Here is a 15,360-nt window from a genome sequence, read left to right as displayed (position 1 = left end):
AATTTATTCATTTTAAATAGATAACTTGACTGTGATATATTATTGCAGGTTTGCAGAGTTTGAGTTGAAGAATACATTTTATGGTTTTAAACTCAGCATTTGACAAAATCCTGCTTTTTCATGCCTAGCTAAAAAAAAACAACCCACAGATGCTTTGAGTGTTACCTAACTTGTTTTCAGAGGCTCAGAAATGAGATTATAGAAATATGGCTATGAAATTGCCAGGGTATACAGACTTGAGTTTCGCAGAAGAGGAGGAGGGAGATTTCAGATAAACTATGAAGGGAGAACTGTACTTCTTGCTTTTTTTTTTTCTTTGCCTTTTTTTTTTTTCCTGTTTGCCTGCTTATTTGTAAAAACTGCGCCAGGCCAGTCCAATAATCTGTAAGGCAGCGGTGCAAATCAGCAAGATTTCTGCACAGTGGGTGGTGGCGGGCAGTGTGCCTCTGCATCCCTAGGTACTTACTCTCCTGCCAAAGGAATAAAAGATGAAGCTCAGCATCCGTTGGAAACCTGATCTGTACTTACAGATCGTTTTAACTGCCTGTTGTTGGTGAGCACCAAGTCATCCACAGGGGGAAAAATTCTCTGTGTGCATCAGTTCTTACTCTTAGATTCTCAGGGCTTTTTTGGTTTTGGTTTTGTTTTGGTTTTGTTTTGTTTTTTTTTTTTTTTTTTTGAGTCTTTATCTGACGTTCTGGGAGGAAGTGAGAGGCCTGCTGGAGTTCAGTGCGGTGAGCGGGCTGGTGTACCAGCCTGCCTTTGAACTTTCTGATTTATTTATTTAATTTGGCAAGGTGGCTGAGGAAAAAAAAAAACAACAAACTGAAGAACAATGACAAGGCTTTGTGGGAAGCTTGAAGGATACTCCTTTCCAGGCTTTAGAGGCAGCATGGGATCAGGCATGAAGGTGCTTGGCAGAGACGTAGTCAGCAACGGGAGGATGGCAGCCAATTTTTTTTGCGACTAAAATAGAAATGATGTCTGGGATTGGTGGTAGATTGCACAGATTTTGATAGAAGTACCTTACACTTGATGGAATAGAGAAAGTGGGGCAGTACAAAGAATTGCCGAGTGAGGAGTGAGTGATAAAAATAATGGAAAAAGAAAATTCCCTTTGCAGCAAGGTCCTAAATAACCTGAAATGGGGCAGCACTGCCCTTCTGGAGGACATAGAGTAGGACGGTATGGTAGTGAAGGGAAAAAAAAAAAGATGACATTATTTTGGATATCAGACTTCATTTGGATGGAAGGGAAGGTCTATGTCTTGGGAAACATAACAAACTGTCTGCAAAATGGTTATGTGTTAATACTGTTTGTTTCGGGTATCATTTTACTTATCTGATTTAAGCCCAGATGAAAAATGTAGCGTAGGCACTGTGTGACAGTTCTGTTTGTTTGCTTTGTTTATAATTGTATCAAAATTGAGGAAGCCGTAGTTGCTGTGTATTTAAATAAAATGACATCAGGCAGGTTAGAATTACCCATGGGAAGCAAATTCACTTTCTGTTTTGGAAGACAAACTCTTCAGGATGTTAGAACCTACAGAGGAAATAATACAAGAAGTAGCAATACTTTGCGTGCTAAATGTTAAAACAGAAGGCTGTGCTCGAAACAAGGTATTAAAAGGCACGGAACTTTTGCTATATTTGTGTAGGTGAAGAGTCTGAAAATGTTGTCTTCCTCATATCCTTGTAGAAGTGATAATTACTGTAGCTTTTTCCCAAACGAATGGTGTGCAAGATGAATACAAGTCAAATCAATTTTCTTCAGAAAGAGAGGCAGCCAAAGCGCTGAATGAAACAAAAGGTGAAGAAGGAGGAAATGATAGGATTTCATGTCCCCCCATCAAAAAAAGCAGAAACAGCTAGTAGAGGCGGCACTGAGGTGATAGAGCTGCAGGTTGAAATACGCTTTAAGCCAGCACTGCTGCCCAAAGAGGCAGCTCTGCTTTCCCCCTCACCTTTCTCTCAGCCCAGGCACTTGCTAGCCCATGTGTTTGGGTGGTCTTGAACTGAACCATTGAAGAACATTTAGTAATACTTGGACTAAGAATTACATGCTGGCATTAGGCACCCTGGTTTTTCGTACTACAAAGAAGTAAGACACACCAAAAAAAGCTAAAATTTGCAGAATACTGAGTGAAGGCCAAGCACTGGGAAAATACTGAAACTTTGTCCAAGTTTATTGATGCTATCAGAAAATTTGTCCGTAAAATTTCACACTATAAATTCTCTGGAGCAAAAGAAAATATTCTTGGGTCAGTTTTAGTTGCCCAGGTGAAATAGTGCTTTAGGCTCTAGTTCTGTGCAGTGTCACCTCATAAACTGCATAAAGGCAGTTGGGGTGAAGTTAGAGACAGCTGGATTTTTAGTTCTGAGAATCATCTCCAACTCCTTTGGGTAATTTTGTACGAAGCATTGAATGGCCAAAAATACTTACTGTAAACTTTACAGTGCTCACAGAACATTTGGCTCTCTTCATTGTGATTCATTTCAGATGGTGTGATCTATTAATAAAATAGTTTATTGAAATACAGCACACAAGTTAAAATAAAGTATGCCTGGAACAGTCTAAATATAGGCAGTGGTATCAAGCAAGGTTACGTTTTCTCTTTGGCATTCTCATTGAGTTTCTTGTGAGGAAAAAAAAAATGTTAGTGTAAGACAATGTAATTACCAAATAGCTGAACAGCAGTATTCTAGAGATGGCCAGAACTGTCTTGGCGTAGTCTAGGTCAGCTGCACAACAACTCAGTTTACATTAATTTACTGACCACAAGAATGTTTGGTTTTCGGCAGAATCAGTTGTCTTTGTCAACTATGGATAAATATTCAACTAAATCCCATGCTTTCCTAATAAATAAATTCAAGTCTTTATTTAACAGTTAATGTAGGTTTTTTTGTTGTTTGGTTGTGGTTTTTTTCATTCTTCCCTTTCAGTTTACATAACTTAGCATGAGTGTGTGAATCAGCGAGAATATTCAGAAAGAAATAAGTTAATAAGATGACAGAAAAGCAGCTGTATTCATTTGCTATTTAGAGAGAGTGGTTGAAATGTCTACCTTAAAGCTATTAAGAAATTAAAATATTTGGTGTGTTTGTGTTCCCCCCAAAAAAGTGTGTGTGGGGGTGCCCTGGAGGATGCACAAAAAGGACCTACAGGAATAGAACTGCTGCTGAGCAGAGTATTTGGGGGTGGGAAATTCTAGTAATGTTTAACAGCACATCTGAAATGTGACCCAGATGGTGATGGTGAACCTTGTTTATGCATGAAATCTAGTACTATAAGAAGGGGCCAAAATCAGAAAGGAATCATGAAGTCTTAATTTTTCCACATTGTTTAGATAATTTCATTTTGATGTTTTGTTTTTGTGTACTGCTTGGACAGAAAATGCTGATTTTTTTGTTTTTATTTTTTTCTTTGTTGTTGACCTTGATTACAAAGGCACAAAAACGTGATGTGGTTTTGTTTGGGGTTTTTTTTTGTCTCATTCATAATCTTTTTTTTGTTTTAGGCTGTTGAAAATCTCTGTTCTTACAAAGTCTCTGCTACACTGTACAAACAGCTGCGACAAGTCTGTGAAGATCACGTGAAAGCACAAATCCTTCAATTTAGAGAATATCCTTTTCTCATGCACAGAAAAGGTTAGAATGGTTAGAATAACAATTTTTTATAACAACACTTTGTAAAAATTACACCAGTAATTGCCAATGTGTTAAAGAGGTTCTTTGACTGCTTACATGTTTACAAGTCAGGCATAAGCAACTTTAATCATCTGGGTGAATAATTTCTGTGTACTGGTAAGTGGCATGCTAATAACAGTTTAATTATCATTTTAATAGGAATGCAGATTTTACACCTAATCTAGGAAATTTCAATAGCACTATGAGATTTAAGAGCAGATACGTTTTTATGGCAGATGAATAGTGGAGATGCTCGTAGTAGCAAGAGTTTAAAAAAAAATAATTCACCGCAGTAATTTTCAACAACAGTGTCTTCTGTGAAAGAATTCTCAAATACAAAGTACACCTGTTTGAGCAATAATAGCTCCTGATCAGCAGTGATATGTCATGCAGACATTCAGCGAGCCCTTTAGGTATCTGACACGTACCTGGGGAGAGAGCTCTAAGTTCATTTAGGTATCTGACACGTACCTGGGGAGAGATCACACGTACCTCCCCAGAGAGATCACTTGCCTGTCTTGGGATGCACAGTAACCTGAAGTTTTATGGTAAATTTCCCTATATTTGTTTCTTAATGTACGTTGCCAGGTGTTTCTTCTGGCTGTGCTGGTCACAGAAGTGCCCGTAGATCTTCTCTGTACACCTGGGTGCAGGCAGCCCTATTTTCTGAGTCCTGTTGTGCTTTGCATGCTGAGACCATGCTTTATGTGACAGCTGTCTTTTGTATAATAGTCTAGGGGTTGCTCTTGCAGTAGGATAAATAGAATCTTCACCCACCTGGCTGTCCCCACATTCCTAGAAAGTGCCTTAGCAAGCAGATGCTGGAGGGTGCCACACTGGACCTTTGGGTGCTAGCAGGGTTTCCCAGGTCTCTGTATGTGTTTTATATGTGTGTTATGTGATAGGTTAAAATAGAAAGAAGCAATTCTTTCCAGGTGAAATCCTTAAATGTGCTTTGGATTGTGACTCTTGGCTTCTCAGTTCTCTGCATTCCCAAGGTAGGCACCTACACCATGGTTTTGTATTGTGTGGTTTTTGGGGTAGTTTTGGTTTTTTTTGAGACCCAGTTAAAGAGTCTGGTTTCTACATAGCATATAAGAAACACAGGTACATAAATCAGCACTCTGAGTTCACCTCTTATATGCCAGCTGATTTTTTCATTACATCTACTTTGATGCATTTAAAATCACATCTAACTAAAAAGTACATTGGTCAGTAGGGTTGTCTCTTAAACATAACTGACCTCAGAGAACCAAATCTTACAGTCTGCTTTAAAGCAGTGTACAGTCAACCATTTCATATCTCAGACAATCTTCTGAAGAGATGTTTTAAAATTGTTGTTTTAAAATTTGCTTTCTCTTAGCCCTCTGACAGAGGTGGTGGTTTGGAGAGTTGAGGATTTTTTTTTTTACAGGTGTACCATTTTGTATCCTAAGGGCGTGAAATCACATTAATCAGATTTGGCCAGAGGGAGTTGGAGGGGAAGGTAAAGCCACATTTGGATTTACTCATACAACACACAAGAATTCTGTTACTCGTTAGGGAGACCTGGAGATGCATATGAAAAGAGTGGTATTTGGATTTGTTGAGGATTATTTAGAACAGTTACTGCTTTTAAGAGATTAGGGTCACTCCTGTTTGGCACAGTGTGAACTCATTAAACAAACAAAATAAACCTTTCTGTCCCTCTCACCCCAGCTGGTGGCAAGGTTGTTTTTGACACCGGTGGGATTTCTTGTTTAAATCTATATCACAGTTATAGAGTACAGCCACTAGATGGTATTACTGAAGAGCAGTGAGCATTATTCCTTGAAAACATAGGGAGGTCTTTTGGAGAGCTGCCAGCCCCTCTGCTGGGCAGAAGCTCTGCAATTAACGGTTTATCCCTGGGCAGTCCTAGTAACATCGGAATATCCATGGAGCAGATTTGCTTAATGGCTGACAAAGATCATCTCCAGAATCTGGCCTCAAAAGATTCCGGCAAGCTAGTTTTTCCTTAATTGGTGCTGTACAGATTCTCTGGATAGTCTTTTATTTTTAAAGAAGATAAATAAATGCTGGCAAGATCATTGCAGACAAATGGTAAGTTGAATGTTTGTTCAGAATACGTATCCTTGAGGTGTGAAATCTGGCAAAAATGAATTTGTCGTGGTTTTAATTTGGGACTGCATTGCACCTCCTCCTCCAAGTTTCAGCATTGCTTTTCACTTTGCCCTTTGCTAGTTGGGGGTGGTTTTGTTGTTGGAATCTTGGGTTCTATTGTGTTAACTCTTGACTTTCATGGGTTTCGTATGAAGTTGGAATATCACTCAGAAATATATTGACACCTGTTTTCTGTGGGTGAAAAGAAAAGCTAACCAGGCTATGCTGAAATTGTTTGCTGTTGATAATCTTAAGTAATTGGAGAATCCACAATATTTGCTTTTGGACAGCTTCAAAAGCTGGGTTAATTTGTGACTTCCCCCCGCCCCAGCCCCCCGAGGCAGAGGTGATTATCCTGACTATAGGGCTAAAAATCAGGAAAATTAAATAATTGAAACACACTATCTCTCTCTTTTTCTTTCTCTTTCTCTCCCTCCCTCTCTCTCTTTCTTTCTTTCTGCCTTTCTTGTCCACTACCTCCACAATGAATTATGCTACAGGAAAATAATCCTCTCTCAAAGACACTCCATGTTAATTGTCCCTTTAAGAATGCTTCATTATAATTCTAAACTAGGATTTTATCGTGAGTTTTCATTGCATTGTCACTTAGGTTTGGCTACAGATGCCCTAAGCAGTTTCATTTCTATTTTAATTCCTTGAATCCACCCCTCTCCTCTCCCTGTGGGGAATGGGCAGAGGTATGTGCTTTTTATCTGAAATAAAAATGGAAAGCGTTATGGAAACTATTCAAAACAAATTCAACAGTCTGATGAAAATAGAGTTGAAGTTTATTGTCTTGAAAATGTAATTAAACTGGACATGTGTTTTTATAAAAAGGCTTTTACTATGAACTCTGTTCACTATAACTACTTTTGAGTGTTCTTTTTTTTTTTTCTTTCCTCTCCTCAAAGTATCAACATGTAGGAAGTGGCTTTCTTGCCCGTGTGCTGAGTTAGCACATGGGTATTTAAGGAAAAAAATCAACCTCACTGCTGTTTTACTTTAATAAGCTTGGCCAGAAACTGAAAGCTTGAGAATTGCTTCAGAAGCAATGAAACCTTTTAGGGGAGGAGTAAGTGGACAGCTGGGGATAGAAATCTCTCTAGCTGGCCTGGGGTGAATTAGTTACTGGCATCCAGGTTTATGCTAAACTGAGAGCTGGGTAGCCTTTTTATGAGCAAAGTTAAAAACAGATTTCGAATGTGAAAGAGTAATAAGCTAAAAACCACCTCCTTCTACCACTTTTTAAATTAAAAAAAAGTATTTTTACGCCTTCTTTCCCCTGTTAGAACTAAGGTATGTCTATTTTTCTCATGAATTTTGGCAGCTAACTTGCATTATGAAAAGATCTGTTGCGTAGTTTATTACTGTCTCTGCTTAAAGCTTCTTTTTTTTTAAAAAAAAAAAAGCAAAAACCATGGCATCATGCTATTTCAGGGTGTTTACTGAATGTCTTGGTACCACTGCTTGAACGGCTTACGTATCTCAGTAGCACTAGAACCTATAGCAGGCTTACCGTTCAGTTAATGTTTATGAATTTGAAAACTATCTTGGATGTACTTGGTAATACCACTTAGTAATAGTATTATTAACATCAATAAATTGCATATCAGTGGCTGTAAAAGTCACCACAAAAGTTGAAAATACGTGCACCAGCAATTAAGGTGCATGTCTATGTGATGTAGTTTTTCAGAAGTTGCTTTAGAGTTTGAAATGTCATGTCCTGGTGAAGAGAAAACATTTTCTTTATGTATTTTCAGATCATGATCAGAAGCATTTTCTTATTTTTGGATCGTACATATGTACTTCAAAATTCAATGCTTCCTTCTATATGGTAGGTATCCATGTAAGTATTCCTCGAACCTTTAGAGTTTGAACTTGCTGTTATATTTGTAAAGGTTGAAAAATTTTCCCATTGTATTTGATCTGTGTAGCAGGTCTTTTAAGATTTTGTGTTGATTATGGAAATACGTTTGTCAGCATATGCATGTGTCATTCCCTTCTTCCTCGGGAATATTTGTTGTAAAGTGAGGGCAGAAGAAAAAGGTCTGTGAACATATGCCTAAAAGCCAAGGCATATATATAGCTGTAGTTGTCACAGCCTGGGTGAGGCAGGCTGTGTGAGGGACCTCCTTGGGCTGCCGCCTCTGCACCTTAACCCTGCACCAAGTGTTTCTTCAGGTGCTCCAGGTTTTGACAAAATTCAACGCTCAACTTCTTGCTCTGTGGTTTTGGGGTTGGTGGGGGTATTTTGGGTTTTGTTGTTGTTGTTTTTTTTTTTTTTGTAGTTTTTTTCTTGTGTGTTGTTTTTTGTTTTTTTTTTAAATAAGTCAGATACACTGACAAGGGGCAGATCATCTTTCCAGCACTGGCCTCTTGAGAGTCGAGACCTGTGGCTCAGGACGTTGGGGTGAAAGCCAGCTCCCCGAGATGCTGCTGTACTTACAGCACACTGCGGTCATAACTTCGGGCGTTTAGTTTTTCACCATCCCTCCCGAGGGGCATTTTATGTCATCACCTGTGGAAACAAATTCAGGCTTTGCCAAAAATTTCTGGTATCGGTACTCTGTCTAAAGCAAAAAACAGATGTAAACTGCTGAAGTAAGAGCGTGCCTTTTCCCTGCCTGGCTGGCTTTTGTGCTCTCTGGAGATTCCCAGGCTGAGGAACCTGGCATCCTTGCTCGTCCTGTGGATGTCTTTCTTCCTGACCTCTGCGGTCATTTTCCTCCAACTCTTTGCATTAGGCTTCCCTTTATAGAATGTCATTGAAGAGCTCTGTTCATACTTTGTGCCTTTTTTTTTTTCTCATGCTGGGAAAATTCCCTCTGTTGAAATCGTGATGCATTGGAATATGTTGGAGAGAACAAATTCTATCTAATATTCCTCTGTTTTCCTTGGCAAAGACCATGTTTAATAATTACATTCTTCATGGCATAGAGGCACCATTCCTTAGTATCTTAGTATGAACCAAGAATCTGATACAGGTGATCATAAGGTCCTAAGCACATAATTTATACATTAAAAAATGTAAATAAATTACACATGACTTTTGTTTTATAATTTATAAATTTATAAATTATACATAAATTGACTGATCCAGGGAATCTTATGTTAAGGTGCTATGTTCAGATTTTTTAATTATAATTATGGTAGTAATTTTCTTAATAACTACTGTTATGTCTATTATATGAAGTATGTTCAGGGAGGTCACAGTTCTCAGCTGAAGTGTATACGTCTGGTATTTTTATGGTAATTCTTGTTATAGTTTTCTTTGTCTATATGCACCATTAATATATTGTCATGATATATACGATATATTGTATAATATGTATATGCTGTATATATTCCATATGTATATATTTTTCTCAAACTGAGATGCAGACTTTTGAAAAGAATCAAGAGCGTGATTATTGATTTTCAATATTCACACAGGGATATGGGGCTAGAGCTGTTTAGAAATCACATCATTAGTGACAAGCAAGTTCAGAACAAGACTATTGATGGAATCCTCCTGCTGATTGAACGAGAACGGAATGGTGAAGCCGTGGACAGGAGTTTGCTGCGGAGTTTGTTGAGCATGCTGTCTGATCTGCAGGTGAGTACAGCAAACTTTAACTACTAATGGCTGTGTTTAGGAACTGAGCTTGGACTTCCCTAATTTGTGTGTTGTGCAGAAATAATTTTATTCTTCTAGTAACTGTGCTTCAAAATCTATTTGTCTGGTTGCCTTTTCTTACCTTGATGCACATTGTTTCATTCTCTGTTCATAAAAGAGACCTCTTTACCTCTTTTTTTCTTAGCTGACATAGTGGCCTACAGGCTCTTAAATAATAGCTTTGCAAGTCTTTTAGTATGTGTAGTATTCTGTCTCTTTTAATCACCGGTTTTCTAATGCTAGTGCTAGTTAAATGAAGCAACAACAACAGAAAAAGACCATGTCTGTGGCTGTAAAGATGCTTTTTGGAGTCCAGATCCAGGGTCCCTGTCACAAAAATATCACTGCATTGGCAACTTCTTAGCAGAAATGCCAAGGACAGAATGAGATGCAAAATTGAGGCCAACATTTTCAAATAGATAAGGTTAATATGTAACTTACTGGAACGTTCTATTAGCATAGATACTAAGTAACCAAATGGAATTAAAAAAAAATAATGTGCTTCTGACTCTGGCGGGTGTTGTTCTCTGGTCAACATTGCAGCTTTGTGTAAGGTGCAGTAAAAGTTAGGAGCTGTCTTTCATGGTTACAGACTGTTGAGGTTGCTCTGTTCCCAGGTGGTGTACAGCGTTATGAAACTGGCTGAAGATTTAAAAAAGAGTTTGAAGAGGAAAGCTGCATAAAATAGTCCTTTTTGGTCAGGCAGCTTACCTTCTGCCTTTCATGTTAACCCTCCTGACTTTTATCCATAACTCTGTCTAGTGTACCAGAAAAATTAACTACTGAGTTTTCTGTTCAAGAGAGAAGGCAGACATGTTAATGATTCTTCAGACCACATAACCTGGAGGTGCAGATCTGATTTGTCTGCTTTTTGCCATTGTTATTTGCCAGGTTTCTCTAACTATGTCAACTTTTTCTAGGTGTTCACTTTTTGGTATTTTATATTTTTGTTTTAGCAAAGTACTCTGCTACTTAAAGATAAATGTTCTCCTTTACTGGTTCCTTCCTTCCTTGGATTTAAGTCTGCATTCTCCTTCATTGACTCAAAAGTGTAGTTTTCTTTTTTCACTAGGGAAACTAACCTAGTCTAATATGTTCTTTTCTAATATCTGTCACTTCATTGAGATAGAGATGTGCTCATGATCCTGTAATTATACACCAGGATCTCCACTTCTCCCTCTTGCAACAGAAGTTAGCTTCTGGAGAAAGATTAATTAATGAAGCAAATCTTATATTTCATTTGAAAACAATTAATCTCCTACTCGTTCCTGATTTTTAGGCAATTATGCAATTCAGGCCCAGCTGCTGAAAGTTGATTCCTGCTTGCGTAAATCCTATTCTATAGCTGTTTCCTATTGTACACATGTTTTATGCAGAAAATAATTCCGTATACTGTTATGTTAATGTTTTTCCAGTTACTCTGAAGGAAAGGAAGGTAAGAAATGAAATCTAGTATTTGATTCTGTTGATCATGGAGCTAGTGTAAAGAGGAGGCTAAAACAAAGAGTTGATGTCTACTTGTGAATGCTGAATTAGTGAACTATTAGTGGACTATCACTATGCTATGAATGTTTGTCGAGCCAGAGGCTTCATATTTAAGTTTGCATTGAAGAAAAACTCAGGCTTTTAAAAGTCATTAAGAGGAAAAAAAATGGTCAGAATGTAATGAGTCTTACAGCTCTGCTTCTGTTTTGGAAGAAATATTTTCTTCTATTCTTCCATCATGCTCAAGGAATCTTTCCTTTTTCTTTTCACTAACTGTCCCTCTGTTTACATGTTATTTCCTAGCTGCCTTCTGCAGACTATTTCAACTATTTTGTATAGTGGTCCTTTCCAACTTACCTCCTTTCTATACTAAACTGTTAATTGTTATGCAGAAAACGTCTGTGATTGTTGATGGTTGCCTTTTTAAACTCACCTTATTCCTTTCCTGGAAAAAGAGAGTTCACTTTGTTTGGTATAATTTGTTTTTCCTTGGCCACTGAGATATACCTGGCAGATCAGAATGGAATGGAATAGAATTGTCCTGGTTGGAAGGGACCTTTCAGATCATCCAGTCCAATTGTCAACCTAATGCTGACAAAAAACATCACTAAAACATGTCTCTAAGCACTACATCTACCCGTCTTTTAAATACCATCAGTGATGGGACTCCCCCACTTCCCTGGACAGACTATTCCAATGCTTAATAACCCTTTCAGTTTAAAAAATTTTCCCAATATCCGATCTAAACCCCCTCTGGGGAACCTTGAGGCTATTTCCTCTTATCCTATTGCTTGTTACTTGGGAAAAGAGACTGACCCCCCTACAACCTCCTTTCAACCTCCTGAAGATGCATTACTGAGTGTATTATTATTTTACTGATGGGAATGTTTTGCTAGTTGGAAGTATTTTAATACTTTTTTTGCCACAGAAGTATCAGTGGGAGTCTTGAGCTCCAGTGGACTGGATGTCGTTGCTGCACTGTGATGTTGGCTACTGGTGTTGGTCTGTGTGCCTTCAACAGAAGCCTGTCAATTTAGATGATTTGAGTACTGGTGACTGAAACATGCTATTGCTGCGCTGGGAGGTCAGCTCTGATCTCAGTCTTTCCAAAACCAGTGGGCAAACAGAGAATTTCCGTGTTAGTGTAATGTTACTCTGACACTTTTCATCACTATATGTGTTCTTGAGATTCTACTTGCCCTCTATGCCTGACAACCAAAATATGCTACCTTTACTGGCAACTTAATATAAGTAACTAAATTAATTTTTTGAACAGGTTTACAAGGAATCATTTGAACAGAGGTTTCTGGAAGAGACAAATTGTTTATATGCTGCAGAAGGCCAAAGATTAATGCAAGAAAGAGAGGTATGTGCATGCTGTAGGTGATTGCTTTTATGTTAGTTTTATCTGCTATGGGATCACGTGGGAACTTCTGGTAGTGCCATGGTGTGTTAATGTTCAGTCCAGTTCACTGGTACCCAGGTACACACGTATACATTCATGTGTTTTACTGAGTACCACACAGTGTTGCATCAAAGGGAAGAGAAGACTCCAGATTGCCTTGGTGCTTGAAATATATAATTAAGGGTGAAGAAACCCAGTGACATTTTGAGTAGCTAAAGTCACGCTACCAGAAATTCATTTCCACAAAAAGCTTAAAGGTGTGCCATCAATGTTATTTTTCTCCATGAGCTGTAAAATATCCACTGGCATCATTTTACTATGTTGTTAATACCTGAGTAAACAGTTTACTTTTTTACTATTTTTTTGCATTTATTTTGCTGTGTTGTTTCTTTTCATCATTAGTTAACTAGACAAGACATTTTGGTTTTCTATCCTCCTGAGATAAAATTATGCTCTGCAGTGGGCAGCCTGCAAATGTGGTTATCTCAAAAAATGTATGTGTTTCTTAGTGGTCTAAAATACAGAAGACTACCTTTATCAATTCCATTTTAACATTGAGTCACTGCAAACATTTTGAAAACTCTTGTTTACATTGCACTGAGGCAAATCCTTGCATCTAATCCTGCTCCATTCACCTCATTCCCTGGTGTTCCACTGGGACCTGAGGTGAAATGCTTTGACACAGATTTTGAGACCAGGAGTCTTACTGCTTTTGTATGGTGGAAAGCTGTGGAAAAATACAAAACAACTAAGGCCATAATTTACAGAGTATATACATGTACATATTTATGCATATGCACATAATGCATACCTATATATGTATCTACATGCATATGTATGTGTGTGCATACATGTAAGTATATGCCTGTAATGCATAATTGGTTTCATCATTTGAAGCCTTAGTTTAATACCTGTGTTGTAATTAACATGTACTAAATGTGTTAACTCTCTATAGGGACAGATACTGCACTGGAGAAACTGCCATTGAAATAATAGAACTATATGGTTCACACCAACTGAAAATCTGCTCCGTGATACTTTAAGGGCCAGCTTAGCTCAGAGGGGTTTAGAGAGAAAATAAAATTCCCCTGAAAAATTCTCAGATTTCTGTTTTTCTCTTCCTTTCTGCCAGATGCAGTCATAATACTTTTAATATAAAGTATCATTGATTAATAAAAATGTGGATTATTAATTAAGGTAATGATTATTATTTAATGTAACAAGATACTCCTGCTATCGTCCCTTCCAATTTGTATTCTCTTTAAATTTATTGTGGTTTAAAATAATTGTCATGGAATGAGATTATCTGCCTTTCATACCTTTGCACTTGAGCTTGACATTCTCTTGTCTCACTAGGTCCCAGAATATCTTCATCATGTTAATAAACGTTTGGAAGAAGAAGGAGACAGAGTAATAACATATTTAGACCACAGCACACAGTGAGTGCAAATTTTGCCCTTCTTAGCATAAGTCAACCAGCTTTCATGCATGATTATCCGTGTCACAGAGATTTTCTGCCTTATCTTAGAGATATTATCTTGTTGGCAGCAGTGCTTGTGATATAGCTTGGTTTTTTCAAGAGGGTTTTTTTTTATCATGGCTGATTTATTTAAAATGAAAATATACTTTGGGTAGGAGGGGAGAAATTTGTCTAGTAAGGTTTATTAGTGTATACTGAAGTTAACAAAACTTATATAAGAACTCAAATTTGCATTAGCAAAGTAGCAGCTGGTTTTAGCCATTCGTGTACTGATAACAACATTAACCACAAATCCCTTGAGGGAAAGAAAAACTCATTAGGCAAGAAAAGAAAAGTTTAAATTGTGGTGTAGGATAGAGGACATGAACATCACTCATGAGCAGTCTGGTATGTGAACTTAACAGCAGATCAGCTTTGGGGCAGCTGCTGCCAATGTATTGTGCAAGGTACCTTGTCCTTTTTTCACTTGAGTGTTGAGTAATAATGTGTGTTTTGCTGGGATAAGAATGCATTCAGGAAGTACTGCAGAGTCACTGGCACACTATAAATCCATTTATAATTTTTCCTGCAGTAAGCTGTTGCATTTTTGTTAATAAAGGACGTAACAATCAATAAAGAAGATAATATTTTTATTTTTCTGGATGACACGTTGGCATTTCACTGGGTGTTAAAAGGATAATTGAATAAAAAGCATCTTTTAAACGTATTTTCTTCAGACATACTATATATATATATATAAATACACACTCATGTTTTGTGTGTCATGATACATATTTGAACTTGAATCTTCTTCCTGTAAAGGCTGATTGCAGGGCAACTAGGTTTTTCTGGCAAAATTACTCACACTAAAATATATGGAACTTTTTCTGTGTATAAAGTCAAAGCATATACATACTTATTTACTGTTTAAGTTAAAAAATATGTTGATATATTTTCAGTCTAGATATACATAAAGTCCTTGCTTTGAATCTTGTCCTTAATTAAGAGCTTAGAAACCTACTTTTAGAACAATTCACACAAATTTCCTTCCTTTGCATTAAGAAACAGGAGTTCTTAAAATTGGTGCCCTTGAGCTGTCCTCAGGTCACAGTCTCTCCAGGTGTCCATGAAAAGAGCAGAAAGCACGTTAAATTTAGTTAGTGGGTTTGCTCTTGAGATGAAAATGATACTTACAGCACAAAATGGTCATGGGAAACACCATCCAAAATACTTAAAACCAGATTTATGCAACACATGGAGTGTGTGGTGTTGCAGCCCATAGAGGGATTTATTCAGCCCATCAGTACATGCCTCTTTCTGGACGGCTGACCAGAATAAGCGTGTCTCCTGGTTGGTCAGTAGATGACTTAGAGGCCATACAGAAGGTACCTTCAGGCTCATTCGCCGGCTAGCAGCAAGTAAATACTCATGCTGTCTACATTAAGTGGATGTTGCTACATAAATGGCTTCTGTCAATCTGGGTCCAGCACCTCTCTTCTTAGAAAACCTAAATTAAGGGTCTCTGAAC

General features: G+C 37.7%; 1 protein-coding gene across 3 annotated transcripts in view; it reads left to right on the top strand.

The window, feature by feature from the left end:
* CUL4A (cullin 4A) overlaps window positions 1-15,360 on the top strand; it is a 38,284-nt gene that overhangs the window by 2,045 nt on the left and 20,879 nt on the right. For 2 of the 3 annotated variants that reach the window (XR_001412283.1, XM_014944181.1), the window contains exons 3-8: window positions 3,518-3,621; window positions 5,699-5,768; window positions 7,589-7,662; window positions 9,261-9,423; window positions 12,245-12,334; window positions 13,730-13,812. Coding sequence is in view for 2 of the 3 variants with exons in the window: in XM_014944181.1 (XP_014799667.1) it covers window positions 3,518-3,621; window positions 5,699-5,768; window positions 7,589-7,662; window positions 9,261-9,423; window positions 12,245-12,334; window positions 13,730-13,812 (584 nt within the window). In the remaining variant the exon portion in view is untranslated. Of the gene's footprint in view, window positions 1-3,517; window positions 3,648-5,698; window positions 5,769-7,588; window positions 7,663-9,260; window positions 9,424-12,244; window positions 12,335-13,729; window positions 13,813-15,360 lie in introns of those variants that run through there. The other variant, XM_014944182.1, reaches the window with a different exon arrangement.

Source organism: Calidris pugnax, unplaced genomic scaffold, assembly GCF_001431845.1.
Source record: "Calidris pugnax isolate Ruff unplaced genomic scaffold, ASM143184v1 scaffold69, whole genome shotgun sequence".
Classification (NCBI taxonomy): domain Eukaryota; kingdom Metazoa; phylum Chordata; class Aves; order Charadriiformes; family Scolopacidae; genus Calidris; species Calidris pugnax.
Note: the sequence above shows the minus strand (reverse complement) of the source record. Positions and strands in the feature narration are given on the sequence as shown.